This window comes from Garra rufa, chromosome 10 (genome assembly GCF_049309525.1).
Source record: "Garra rufa chromosome 10, GarRuf1.0, whole genome shotgun sequence".
NCBI lineage: Eukaryota > Metazoa > Chordata > Actinopteri > Cypriniformes > Cyprinidae > Garra > Garra rufa.
This window is the reverse complement of record NC_133370.1, coordinates 28,379,011-28,392,544: the sequence shown is the minus strand read 5'-3', so window position 1 is coordinate 28,392,544 and position 13,534 is coordinate 28,379,011. Positions and strand designations below refer to the sequence as shown.

The 13,534-nt window shown below is 39.1% G+C and overlaps 1 protein-coding gene across 1 annotated transcript; it reads left to right on the top strand.

Moving 5' to 3' along the window:
• Nucleotides 1–1,418: 1,418 nt before the first annotated feature.
• nrn1b (neuritin 1b) lies at nucleotides 1,419–5,850 on the top strand. Its single transcript, XM_073849536.1, has 3 exons — nucleotides 1,419–3,525; nucleotides 3,818–3,962; nucleotides 4,149–5,850. The coding sequence occupies exons 1-3, from the start codon at nucleotides 3,471–3,473 to the stop codon at nucleotides 4,381–4,383; spliced, it is 435 nt and encodes a 144-aa protein (XP_073705637.1). The 5' UTR covers nucleotides 1,419–3,470; the 3' UTR covers nucleotides 4,384–5,850.
• The last annotated feature ends 7,684 nt before the right edge of the window (nucleotides 5,851–13,534 follow it).

Below are 13,534 nucleotides of genomic sequence, written 5' to 3'. Positions count from 1 at the left end.
TGCTATCACAAGATGAACACCTGTTGGTCGTCATACTATAATGGAGCATTGGTCATCTCAAAAGAATAGCGTCGAAAGGGCATTTAACAGTCTCAGAGATAAATAATGAGTTAAATGTCTAAGAAAGACGAAATAAGTAGCTTTTTGTGAATTTCGACAATAGAACGGTGTAAATAGTGGCTTTATGAGTGTAACTCAGTATGCAATGATCTTTCAAAGCTTGTTCTAGAACATAGTAAATATTTTGATTAATAATGTTTGAGTTTTTTATGTGCAAATATGTTACTATGTGTCTGCTGTTAAGTGAGACAACGTCACAACCTTGATGCATTTGGTTACAAATGTATAGCCTACATTTTTGAATTCTCACCATTATGCTGCATATTTTGTTACATTTGAGCGAAAACGACCTGCTTTAACAGGAAGTAAAAGGAACAATGCATGTAAAAAATATATATATTAGGCTAATTTATGAGAGATTCCATTCTTTGCTGAGAACTTTATTAACTTTTCAAAACATTTACACTCTAAAAAAATGTTGGGTTCAACCTTCATTCCAACTTTGGGTCAAATATGGACTAACCAAACTTTTGGGTTTAAAATCGAATGTAAAAACAGCTGGGTTAGTCAATATTAGACCCACAGTGTTTTTTAGAGTGTACCTTTAGTCATTATCACTTCTTGAAATTTGTATAGACTAGTAAAATCATATATGCTAGTGAAGTTGACTCATGTGTAGCTGTGTCTCAAAAACACTTAACTAGTTAAGTTAAGTGTTTAACTTAAGTGGTTTAAATAGCTTTTACTAGGATGACTTTTACCTGAGAGGTGTTAGGACAGCAGCCCTGGGTCTGTGAGTTTGTGTTTACGCTGCCACTAGAGAGCAGTCTCTGCATCACGTTATGTAATCACATGAGTGTGACCTTGTGTTGGTATACTAAGCAATGTTTCTGACCCACAGTGACCTGGATAATTGCCTCTGGCCTACAAAGTGTTCTCCATCCTGTACAAAACTCCATGTTTATAGTTTTTTTTTTTTTTTTTTTTTTTGTCGTTCTCTTATTTTCTCTCTTAATTTTCTTTGTTGTTTCTTTTAGATATTTTTTGATTAATGAAATGTAAAGCGTTTGGTTTAAATAGAATTAAACTTACAAATTTACAACTCTGAATTAAAAACTGAAAAACTGACAAGGCTGAACACAATGCGGTAGGCCTATTCAAAATAAGGCTGATAGTTCAAGTTGATACAGCTATCAGCTCATATCTGTGTTGTAACAAGCGTGAGCGTGTGTTTATGCGCGTATGGATGTTGCTATTCTTTGAAATACCTGTGTTTGGGAAACACATGCTTCCAGTAACTTTAAACACAATAAGCCTTACCAGTTTGACAACAGCGCCATCTGATGGCAAATCGTATATATGCCTCCTGCTTATTAGTGGACACATAGCAATCAAAACTAAAAAAATGTACTGCTATATTATTCCGAGTTTATTCTATTAAACGAGGGATCTTTGATTCTATTATACAGGTAGGCTACTATTATAGAGGTAGGCGACTGTATAATAGTTTATTGTATAGTTTATGGTAATGTGGAGGAAGGAAAGTAGGAGTGAGAGAAGGGAAATGGGATCAGGACTTGACCCTGTTAAGACCCTGCATCCCCTTGAGACAACCGTTTTTACAGTATGTGAAATGAGCAAAAATATAAATATTTAAATATTATAGTAATAGTCAAAAATGTAAAATTTTAATATTATTTTGAATTTAAGCTAAACATACTTTTAAGTTAAACACACATCTAATTTTGTGTCTCCGGAAAATAGTGATCTATGACGTTTCAATTTGTTAATGAGAGATTTGTGAACACATCGATGTTTTTTGATTTTTGGAGAAAAAAAAGATTGGACCCTTCGTTACAGATGACCCTCCAGAACTGGCATAGAAAGACACTGGTGAAGTGATACTTACAGTATTATAATTAATGGAGTTATTATTCAGTATTTCCATGAATTAGAAGTACATTTCAAGATTTTTAATGTTTTTTTTTTTAAAGAAGTCTCTTCTGCTCACCGAACCTGCATTGATTTGATCCAAAGTACAGCAAAAAAAAAAAAAAAAAAAAAAAAAAAAAAAAAAAAATACTATCTTAAATAATTGTTTTCCATTTGAATATATTTTAAAATGTAATTTATTCTTGTAATTTCAAAGCTGAATTTTTAGCATCATTACTCCAGTCACACGATCCTTCAGAAATCATTCTAAAAATCTGATTTGCTATTCAAAAAAGCATTTATTATTATTATTATTATTATTATTATTATTATTATTATTATTATTATTAAGTATAATTATTAAGTATAATTTTTTTCAGGTTTCTTTGATAAATAGAAAGTTCAGAAGAACAGCATTTCTCTGAAATAGAAATCTTTTTTAAGACTATAAATGTCTTTATCATCAATTTATAGCATCCTTGCTAAATAAAAGTATTATTTTCTATAATACTTATAGAAAATAACACCCCAAAATTGCTCTTTGGATCTTTCTGTTCATCAAAGAATTATGAAATTTTTTTTACTTAACTGTTTTAAATATTGACAATAATAATAATAATAGTAATAATACAATTTTATTAAACAGCAAATCAGCATATTAGAATAATTTTAAAATGATCAAGTGATACTGAAAACTAGAATAATGCTGAAAATTCAGCTTTGATAACAGGAATAAATTACATTTTAAAATATATTCAAATAAAAACAGATATTTTAAATAGTGAGAAGAAGAGACCTTAAAAAACATTAAAAATCTTACTGTTCAAAAACTTTTGACTAGTAGTGTATGTTCCGTTGAATTAATACTGATCGCCTGGGGGCGCTTAAGGCACGTTTTGCTCCTATTTGTGACAAAATTGCTCACTCTTGACTCTGATACCCATTTATAGGCTATGTCTGTATTAATAGCCCACCTACTGTACGACGAGAGCGCTAAATAAAACATGAACATGTTTAGAAAATGTCTCAATCATCGCGTAAGTTCTTTTAAAAGTCCTAAATTCTGATTTGATTTTAACACTTATTTAGATTTTTAGTCAATTATGTATACTGTATTAGAAAAGACTTAAGATTTTAAACGTAATAGATAGAAGTTATAAGCCATTAAAAATATTAAAAAATACTTTAATACATTTTCTGAACGATTCCAAAAAAATATGGAGTACGAAATAATATCATGTTAGGTTTTGTCTGTCAGGTGCACGCTTACGTCATCATGGCGCAAGAAAGTAAAGGAGGAGTGTGAGCGTAGGTGACATCTCCATTCCTCTACAGTCCACTTTATGTATCTCAGGCAACTGTGGGAAATTCGTGACAGAAGTAATTTAATTCCTCTTGAAAATGCAGCAGTTTCCTGATGAGAGGAAGTAGGCGATTTCAAACGTCCTCCACAGACTACTGACTCTGTCAAGCGTAGGATGGGACTGACTTTGAGCGACAAATATAACTCGATACTGTTCACACTGGAATTGGGTGAGTCATTGAATTAAGAAATATTGTAGGCTATTGATTCTTGTTTTGTTTTGTGTTGTTGTAATAATTAATAAAATTCAATTTTCAAAATTTGCCTTTAAATTGGCTACATTAGAAAAAAAAGTAATCTTTAGCCTATCCATTGATCGAATGCTATTCTGACAGTCACAGTTTAGTTAATTTAGCCTGTTTGGTTCATAAACTATAAATTGAGGATGATATGAAACACTCAAGCTTTTTTAAGCTTAATTTGAGTGTATTATTCCAGGTGATTTATTCTGTTGTATTTCAGTTTCGTTGGTACAGGCAGCATGTGCTGGAGAAACATGTGAAAACGTATTTAAAGGCTTCTCAGACTGCCTGCTCAGCCTTGGAGAAAACATGGTGAACTATCCCCAAGAGCTGGATGACAGCGAAAACCTACAGACCATCTGCTCGTAAGTACACACTGTCTGCAGTCGTTTCTGGAAGGAACTAAGCATTAAATATCTGGTGGTCTTTCTCATTTTCACATATCCGTGAGTTGAACTCATGCCATCCATGACTCAGACTCACAATACCAAAACATATTTCCTTCACAAGGACTAAAACAGATTGTGCACTTCGTGTTTATCCTCATGCAGATATTGGAATGACTTCCACTCGTGTGCCTCCACCGCAATCGCAGATTGTCAAGAAGGAGCAACAGACCTTTGGGAAAAACTGAAACTGCAGTCCCGCAGCTTGAACTATCAGGGAAGCCTGTTTGAATTATGCTCCGGGGATAATGGAGTATCCAGAGTTTTATTACCAGTGGAGCTGAAGATACTGCTGATGTGCTGTACCACACTGGTGGCTTGGCTTGCTTTTGAGTACTAAACCTGGAAATTTGACCTTAAACAAGTTGTTAAATGGGTAATATGCACCCCTGTCTCTCTTCAGCTGAATCAGCTCATGTTTTGATGCACATGACATGATCATATGTTAAAAATAGGACTCGTTGGCACTCTTTAAACTTTGGACGAATTCAGAAATAACTCTCTTAAATGGCTTAGGGCTCTATTTTTTGAAATGATTCAAAGTAAAAATGTAAAGTACACTCTTAAAAATAAAGGTGCTTCATGAAGAACCTTTTTATCTAAATGGTTCCATAAAGAGCCTTCAACATCTGAAGAACCTTTCTGTTTCACAAAAGTTGAAAGAAGGTTCTTTAGATTATAAAAGGGTAAGACAGAGATGGTTCTTTAAAGAACCTTTGACTGAATGATTCTTTGTGGAACCAAAAATGGTTCTACTATGGCATCGCTGTAAAGAACCTATTAAAGCACCTTTATTTTTAAGAGTGTATATTATATCATATTATATGAAAACATATTATTTTAAAAAATTATTTTATATTATTTATTAATATCACCTCTAAAATACATGTCATTGTCTTAAGCACATATTTAGCATATTTTTTCTTCATTGACATCTGCCCAAATTAATTTAACTAAATAAATTGATTATTACAGAATAGGATGAACACATTAACTAAACAAATACTTATAAATTAAAAAGGCATTTGGCCAATACATGACATTTTGTGTTGAAACTAGCAAATGAAGCACAAATCCAATAAATCAAATGTTTGGATAAAGACCCTGTATTTTCATTGAAAGGTTATATATACAGTATATGTCTTTTTTCCACAAATGTGTTTGTATGCAAATTGTATAATATCCAAGGTACACATTTGTAGTAATTGTGCAGTTAATTCTCATATTGTATATTCAGAACAGGGATTATTGTCCTCTCCCCAAATTTATCACTACCAAAACACAATAATATAGCATTTATTATTATTATTATGTTAAAAACAGCTGAGTAGAATTTTTTCAGGTTTCTTTGATGAATAGAAAGTTCAGAAGAACAGCATTTATTTGAAATAGAAATTATTTTTAAGACTATAAATGTCTTTATCATCAATTTAAAGCATCCTTGCTAAATACAAGTAAAAAAAAGCTCTTTGGTACATTCTATTCATCAAATAATCTTAAAAAAAATTTACTCAACTGTTTTAAATGTTAAATTTTATTGAACAGCAAATCAGCATATTAGAATGATTTTTGAACGATCATGTGACACTGAAAACTAGAGTAATGATGCTGAAAATTCAGCTTTGATTACAGGAATAAATTACATTTAAAATATATTCAAATAGAAAACAGTTATTTTAAATAGTAAAAATATTTCATAATATTACTGCCTTTTTGCTTTATTTTATTATGGATCAAATAAATGCAGGCTTGGTGAGAAGAAGACACATTTAAAAAACATTAAAAATCTTTTGACTGGTAGTGTATGCTCCATTAAATTAATACTGATTGCCTGTGAAGAATACATAATTATATTAAGAATAAATAACATTTACTATAAATATTTTATAGTAATTGTGCAGTTAATTCTCATTGTATTTTCAGAATGTTTGGGAATAACTGTCCTTTCCCCAAATTTGTCACTACCGAAACACAGTAATATATAATTTAATACGAAGGGTTATATTGACCTATTAAGATTTTGCTTACATCTACATTGTAAATATATTTTATTAAAAAGTTTTCAGAGGTAAATCAATAACAATTACAATTTTAACAATATTTCAAGTGTGATTTATGAGATTTGTTCTATTTTGAATCCAGAAAGTTGATCAGACTGATTTCAAACTTAAGGATTCATTAGTTTGAATATACATTGAACCAAAACTATCATAACATCTTAGGTGATAATTCAATATACTTTATTTTTGACAAAACATCCCATGTTTCGGTCGTGACAGCACATTTTCGGTAGTGACAGTAATGTTTTAGTAGCGACCACATCACATTACAAAATTTTAACTCACATATTAAAACACTATTAAAACATACTAAAATACTAACTGTGTAACTGTGCTAAAAGTTTGTTTATTTTTCCCAAATAAAGGAATATGTGTTCCCTTTTGTCACTACTGAAACAATGATGACATGTTTCGGTCTTGAGTTTTGAGAAGAAGTTTTGAGAATTACATAAATATTGGAAATTGGAAAAGTTGCTGCTTAAGTTTCTATAATAGCAATTTGCATATACTCCAGAATGTTATGAAGAGTGATCAGATGAATTGCATAGTCCTTCTTTGCCATGAAAATTAACTTAATCCCGAAAAAAACTTTCCACTGCATTTCATTGCTGTCATTAAAGGACCTGCTGAGATCATTTCAGTAATCGTCTTGTTAACTCAGGTGAGAATGTTGACCAGCACAAGGCTGAAGATCATTATGTCAGGCTGATAACCCAATCAGCCTGACATAATGATCTTCAGCCTTGTGCTGGTCAACATTCTCACCTGAGTTAACAAGACGATTACTGAAATGATGAATGGCAGACTTGACATGTTAAAAGGAGAGTGATGCTTGAAATCATTGTTCTTCCATTGTTAACCTTGGTGACCTGCAAAGAAACACATGCAGCCATCATTGCGTTGCATAAAAATGGCTTCACAGGCAAGGATATTGTGGCTACTAAGATTGCACCTAAATCAACAATTTATAGGATCATCAAGAACTTCAAGGAAAGAGGTTCAATTCTTGTTAAGAAGGCTTCAGAGCGTCCAAGAAAGTCCAGCAAGCGCCAGGATCGTCTCCTAAAGAGGATTCAGCTGCGGGATCGGAGTGCCACCAGTGCAGAGCTTGCTCAGGAATGGCAGCAGGCAGGTGTGAGCGCATCTGCACGCACAGTGAGGCCAAGACTTTTGGAAGATGGCCTGGTGTCAAGAAGGGCAGCAAAGAAGCCACTTCTCTCCAAAAAAACATCAGGGACAGATTGATCTTCTGCAAAAAGTATGGCGAATGGACTGCTGAGGACTGGGGCAAAGTCATATTCTCCAATGAAGCCTCTTTCCGATTGTTTGGGGCATCTGGAAAAAGGCTTGTCCGGAGAAGAAAAGGTGAGCGCTACCATCAGTCCTGTGTCATGCCAACAGTAAAGCATCCTGAGACCATTCATGTGTGGGGTTGCTTCTCATCCAAGGGAGTGGGCTCGCTCACAATTTTGCCCAAAAACACAGCCATGAATAAAGAATGGTACCAAAACACCCTCCAACAGCAACTTCTTCCAACAATCCAACAACAGTTTGGTGAAGAACAATGCATTTTCCAGCACGATGGAGCACCGTGCCATAAGGGAAAAGTGATAACTAAGTGGCTCGGGGACCAAAACGTTGACATTTTGGGTCCATGGCCTGGAAACTCCCCAGATCTTAATCCCATTGAGAACTTGTGGTCAATCCTCAAGAGGCGGGTGGACAAACAAAAACCCACTAATTCTGACAAACTCCAAGAAGTGATTATGAAAGAATGGGTTGTATCAGTCAGGATTTGGCCCAGAAGTTGATTGAGAGCATGCCCAGTCGAATTGCAGAGGTCCTGAAAAAGAAGGGCCAACACTGCAAATACTGACTCTTTGCATAAATGTCATGTAATTGTCGATAAAAGCCTTTGAAACGTATGAAGTGCTTGTAATTATATTAAAATTTTTTTTAATGTTTTTACTAGTTAATAGAAATTGTATTGGTTTTAATGGTAACAGTAATGGTGCCTGTTAATCTCTACTGATAATTGGTCACCTTCTATTGGTGGCTTGTTAAAACCACTAAATCCTAATGGAATATGTTCCAAAAAAACAGTACAGGAAACCATTTATTAATGATTTTAATGTTTAAAGGTAGATGGTTTGTAATATTTGTAGTGTGTCACAAGGAGAGTCAGACTGAGACGTGCGGATCCATTTGCAGCATTTATTAGAATCGTCAACAGGCCAGAATAATCACCAGAAAACAGGAACAATGTAGGTAATCCGGGAAACAGTTCGATAGACAGGGAATGGTCGCAATGGCAGGAAGCAGGAATCGTCAACGGGGTACACAGTCCAGAGTCATACACAGATAATCCAACACAGAGAAAAACGCTTAGAATTACGACCATAGGAACAATAAGACTTCGCCAGGTGGCTGTGTGTGTGAGTGGCTTAAATACATGTGGGTAAATGATAAACAGGTGTATGCAGCAATCAGTTCAGTGGGAAACGAGGAGCAGCTGTGTGCAGTGATTGGTGCAGTGGCTTATGGGGATTGCAGTCCAGAATGTGTGTGCAAGAGTTCATGATGAGAAGACAGACCAGATACATGACAGAGCCCCTCCCCAAGGAGCGGCTTCCAGACGCTCTAACCACATAATACAACCTGGAGGGTGGTGGAGCGGAGGCGGAACAGGGGGAGGGATGGAGGGCCAGGTCCATGTAGGGGTACTGGAACCCCGAACTGAGGCGGAGCCGACGGAGGGAGAAGCCATGATGGAGGAAGGGTTGGCTCCTGCATGGGGCCGACCGACGGAGGTGGAGCCGGTGGAGCCCGAGGCGGAACCGGAGAGTCGATGGTCCTGGGTGACACAGAGGATCCGGAGGGCCAAGGCGGAACCCAAGGCTCTGGCGACCCCGGCGGAGATGGAGGTCCGGAGGTACGCAGCGGAGCCGGAGTGACAGAGGATCGAGGCTGTGCCCACGGGAGGGAGGAGGTCCACAGAGCCGGCAGGACGGAGTGACGAGGCGCAGCCGGAGGAGTAGAGTCCAGAGGCGAAGGTGGGGCGACGACTGACCGGGGCGGAGCCGGAGAGACGATGGAGCCCGGAGGAGCTGGTGGGCCGACGGCCGACAACGGAGACGAGGGAGCACAGAGCCGGGGTGGAGCCGCAGGGTCGGAGGGCCGAGGTGGAGTCCAGGACTCTGAGACTGGAGGTGATGGTGAGGGGTCCTTCAGTCTGGACACCGATGGAGACTGGCAGTTCCACGGCAAGTCCTCTGCACCGAAGGTGGGATGTGGGTGAGCAGAGGGACTGTCAGGAGACAGAGGTGGCGGAACTGGAGCAGCAGGGAGGGTGGGTGGGAACAGTCCATGCATGAGCTCCGTGACCAGAACCGGGCAGACAGGAATCTCAGGACGACTGGATGGAACCAGCGGAGTCTCTGGAAGGCTGGGCGGAACCAGCGGAGGCTCTGGAAGGCAGGGCTGAACCAGCGGAGGCTCTGGAAGGCTGGGCTGAACCAGCGGAGGCTCTGGAAGGCTGGGCTGAACCAGCGGAGTCTCTGGAAGGCTGGGCGGAACCAGCGGAGTCTCTGGAAGGCTGGGCGGAACCAGCGGAGGCTCTGGAAGGCTGGGCGGAACCAGCGGAGGCTCTGGAAGGCTGGGCGGAACCAGCGGAGGCTCTGGAAGGCTGGGCGGAACCAGCGGAGGCTCTGGAAGGCTGGGCTGAACCAGCGGAGGCTCTGGAAGGCTGGGCTGAACCAGCGGAGGCTCTGGAAGGCTGGGCTGAACCAGCGGCGTCTCTGGAAGGCGGTCTTGAGGAGCGGGCTCTGGACGACGCTTTTGTGAAGCGGGCTCTGGACGACGCTCTTGTGAAGCGGGCTCTGGACGACGCTCTTGAGGAGCGGGCTCTGGAGAACTGGACGACCCCAGCCGAGATTCAGGAGGGCTGGGCGTCTCCAGCGGAGACTCTGGAAGAGCAGGCTCTGAGCGAGCGGTCACTGGAGGGCGCTCTGGCGGCGCAGTCACTGGAGGGCGCTCTGGCGGCGCAGTCACTGGAGGGCGCTTTGGCGGCGCAGTCACTGGAGGGCGCTCTGGCGGCGCAGTCACTGGAGGGCGCTCTGGCGGCGCAGTCACTGGAGGGCGCTCAGACTGTGCGGTCGTGTTTTGGCTTGACTCAGGATATGAGGTCGCTGCTTTGGCAGGTGCTGACCGTAAGAGACCGACTGTTCGTGCTGACAGTAGTGGTGGGTCCTCTAGGCTGGACGTGAATCTTTGCCAAGCCGTGGTGAAATGTGGGTGTTGTGATTCTGGGCTAGTGGCCATCTTTTGAACAGGCTCGGGAGGGGCGGCCATCTTATGCTGTGGCTCTGAGCTGGAACTTACTGTGGGAAGATGGTTCTCTTCCACAATTCCCACAGTAAAAGGAGAGCCACACAACAAAAGAGCAAGATCTATATAATATTGCAGAGTCCAGCCAGGTTCACACATTGGCATGAGGGAAGCCAATGGCTCTAAGAGTCCTCCCCGAAAGAAAATCATCAGGCACTGCTCCTCCATAGTCGACTGATTAGCTAATTCGATGAAGTCCATAGCATACTCCTCAATAGTCCGCTCATCCTGCTTGAGACGCATGATCTGTACAGTGGTGTTCGTGCTGGAACCGGATGACACCATACTCGCTGCTGGATCCTTGTAGTGGCGAAGTCTTCTGTCACAAGGAGAGTCAGACTGAGACGTGCGGATCCATTTGCCAAGCTTTATTGAGAATAATCAACAAGCAGGAGTAATCGCCGGAAAACAGGAACAACGTAGGTAATCCGGGAAACAGTTCGATAGACAGGGAATGGTCGCAATGGCAGGAAGCAGGAATCGTCAACGGGGTACACAGTCCAGAGTCATACACAGATAATCCAACACAGAGAAAAACGCTTAGAATTACGACCATAGGAACAATAAGACTTCGCCAGGTGGCTGTGTGTGTGAGTGGCTTAAATACATGTGGGTAAATGATAAACAGGTGTATGCAGCAATCAGTTCAGTGGGAAACGAGGAGCAGCTGTGTGCAGTGATTGGTGCAGTGGCTTATGGGGATTGCAGTCCAGAATGTGTGTGCAAGAGTTCATGATGAGAAGACAGACCAGATACATGACAGAGTGGAAACAATTAGAATTTCTGTTATGATTGGGGGTTTTTTTTCAGCAGAGAGGATAGGCCTAGTTTGTGATTTGGTCTTAGTGACTTAGGAGTCCTCTTCGCTACTCCTAACGTTTTACAGATTTAGGAGCTAGTTTTAGCACTAAAATGCTTTGTGAAATACTCTTAGAGCAAACATTCAGGAGTCCTAAATTTAGGATTGACACGCCCATTATTTTTAAGATTTTCTCCTAAATCGTCAAGTTATGAGCTACTTTTAGCCTTAAGATGTTTTGTGAATACGGGCCCTGAACAGTTGTACACATATAAAAACGAAATGTTATATAATAACTTCCAAAAAAGTGTTTCATTATAGAAAAATGGTGTTTGGTAGTGACATTCTTTAAAGTTACACACAGATTTTTCATATTTTTGAACACATTTACCTCAAAATGATAGGACCTACTTATCAAGTAGCTATGAGAGAGAGAGTGACACATAAACATTTCCTGATCATAAATGTAGGAGTGTAGTTAAAATCAGTCTCGGTGGACTTAAAACACCTTTTTTGGGTTGTGAGTTCAATGTAATTTTCACAAGTTGAAATTTATGGTTAGTGTTCAGTACAGCCACCTCCCAGTTGCAAGTACCCACTAAATGATGATTTTATATATATTAAGCTTATTGATATTTTAAATATTATTGTGGGTTTCAATAGATAATAAAAGAATATTAGTAAATCTCAGATTTGAATACTTCAGTCCTTTTTAAATGTGTTTTTGGGTTGTGGGACAGCAGTTTTCACCCTATTCACCTCCAAGTACATTGAGTTTCTTTAAATAAAAAGAAGAGCTAAATGCAAGCCATTTTACATACTGTATTGTATATTTTTCTATGAGGAGTTGCATGCTCATTTGAAGTTACGGAGCCCCCAGCGTTTTTTCCTCTTCAATGACAGCAGAAAACCTGAACATCTGTCTAAAGCAAGAAACACATTACATATTAAAACAGGGAAACATCTCTAGTAGAATAGCAATGGCAGGAAAAGCCCAGATGCTCTTTTTACTGTGAATCAAAGCCCTCGAAGGTCCCAAGCATTCCCTGAAGGGATTGTGCATTCGTCAACTCAAACACATCTGTCTTTTTGTTTGCTACATGATCTGATGTGAACAAAATAAAGCAAATCTAATTCAGCCGCTATGACAGAACTGTAAGTGGGGTCTATAAGTATAATGAAGAACGATTCGCTTTATTTATTCAAACATCGATTGCATCACACACACGCAAATGAATGGTTTCTGCACTGTATATTCAAGATCCAGAGCAGAAGCTATAAGTGACTCATAAGTGTTTAATAATTTAGCGAATACTCAGGACAGCATCCCGAACACAATAAACCACTCAGTTTGACATGATCGCTTAGCATGTTTTTGGCAGCAGAACTAGATTTCACTGGAGATTTGCAGGACAATATTGCATTATAAGTTTGTGTATAAAATGTCTACTTACATCAAACTTATTGTAACATGTTTTTAAGAAAATACTCAATGTGTTACTTGTCATTCTTTGTAATTATTTTACTTTGGGAAAATTGTTTCTAATTGATAATTGTATTCTGGCTCTATGGTAAGAAACATTAAACAAATAGTGAACCATATTCCCATGCTTTAAATATAGAAAATCCAGTTCATAAGACCAGATGGTTAATTGTACATGTCATACAAGTTTAGTATAAGCCATGGAAATGCCTCTGATGAATATGATTATGTGAAATATTTAAGGCGTTGTCAGAGCAGATGATGCAGAGCAGTTGGTATCTGAGGAGAGTCAGACTTAGCTCTTTACAAACACCTGCTGTCTATACCACGTAATGCGCACGTCTTACTGTGAAAAGCTCTGTGTACCTGTGAAGACTTTAATTATGAGTGTAGATATATTTAAAGACGATCAAAGTCTGCGTATTATATGAATCATGTCTCTGTGCATCTTCAACTGATCATGACTGATTTCTTTATTTGCAAAGTACTGAACTAGAGTTAGAGCTTAAAAATCACTGTCAAGCAGAAGGCCATCGTACTGCCACGTCTTCAGTTCTGTGGGCTACGAACAAAAAGAGTCCAGGCTCTTTCTGGTTGTTAATAATTCAGGAGGTTGTGTGAGTAAATGGGGCAGGCGGTAGATCTTATGTGGACCCTGGTGAAATAGAAGCAGTGGAGCAGAGGATGAATAATACACACAGGTGACATGTTTGAATGGAGAAGGTCATGGATGAGAGACGGAGGCTTTGAATGGTTCCACTCA

Bases quoted from the DNA above. Each gene is read 5' to 3' on its own strand.
- nrn1b (XM_073849536.1), top strand. From the start codon at position 3,471: ATGGGACTGACTTTGAGCGACAAATATAACTCGATACTGTTCACACTG. The intron at 3,526-3,817 runs GTGAGTCATTGA...GTTGTATTTCAG, and splicing joins ACTGTTCACACTGGAATTGG to TTTCGTTGGTACAGGCAGCA. The intron at 3,963-4,148 runs GTAAGTACACAC...ATCCTCATGCAG, and splicing joins AACCTACAGACCATCTGCTC to ATATTGGAATGACTTCCACT.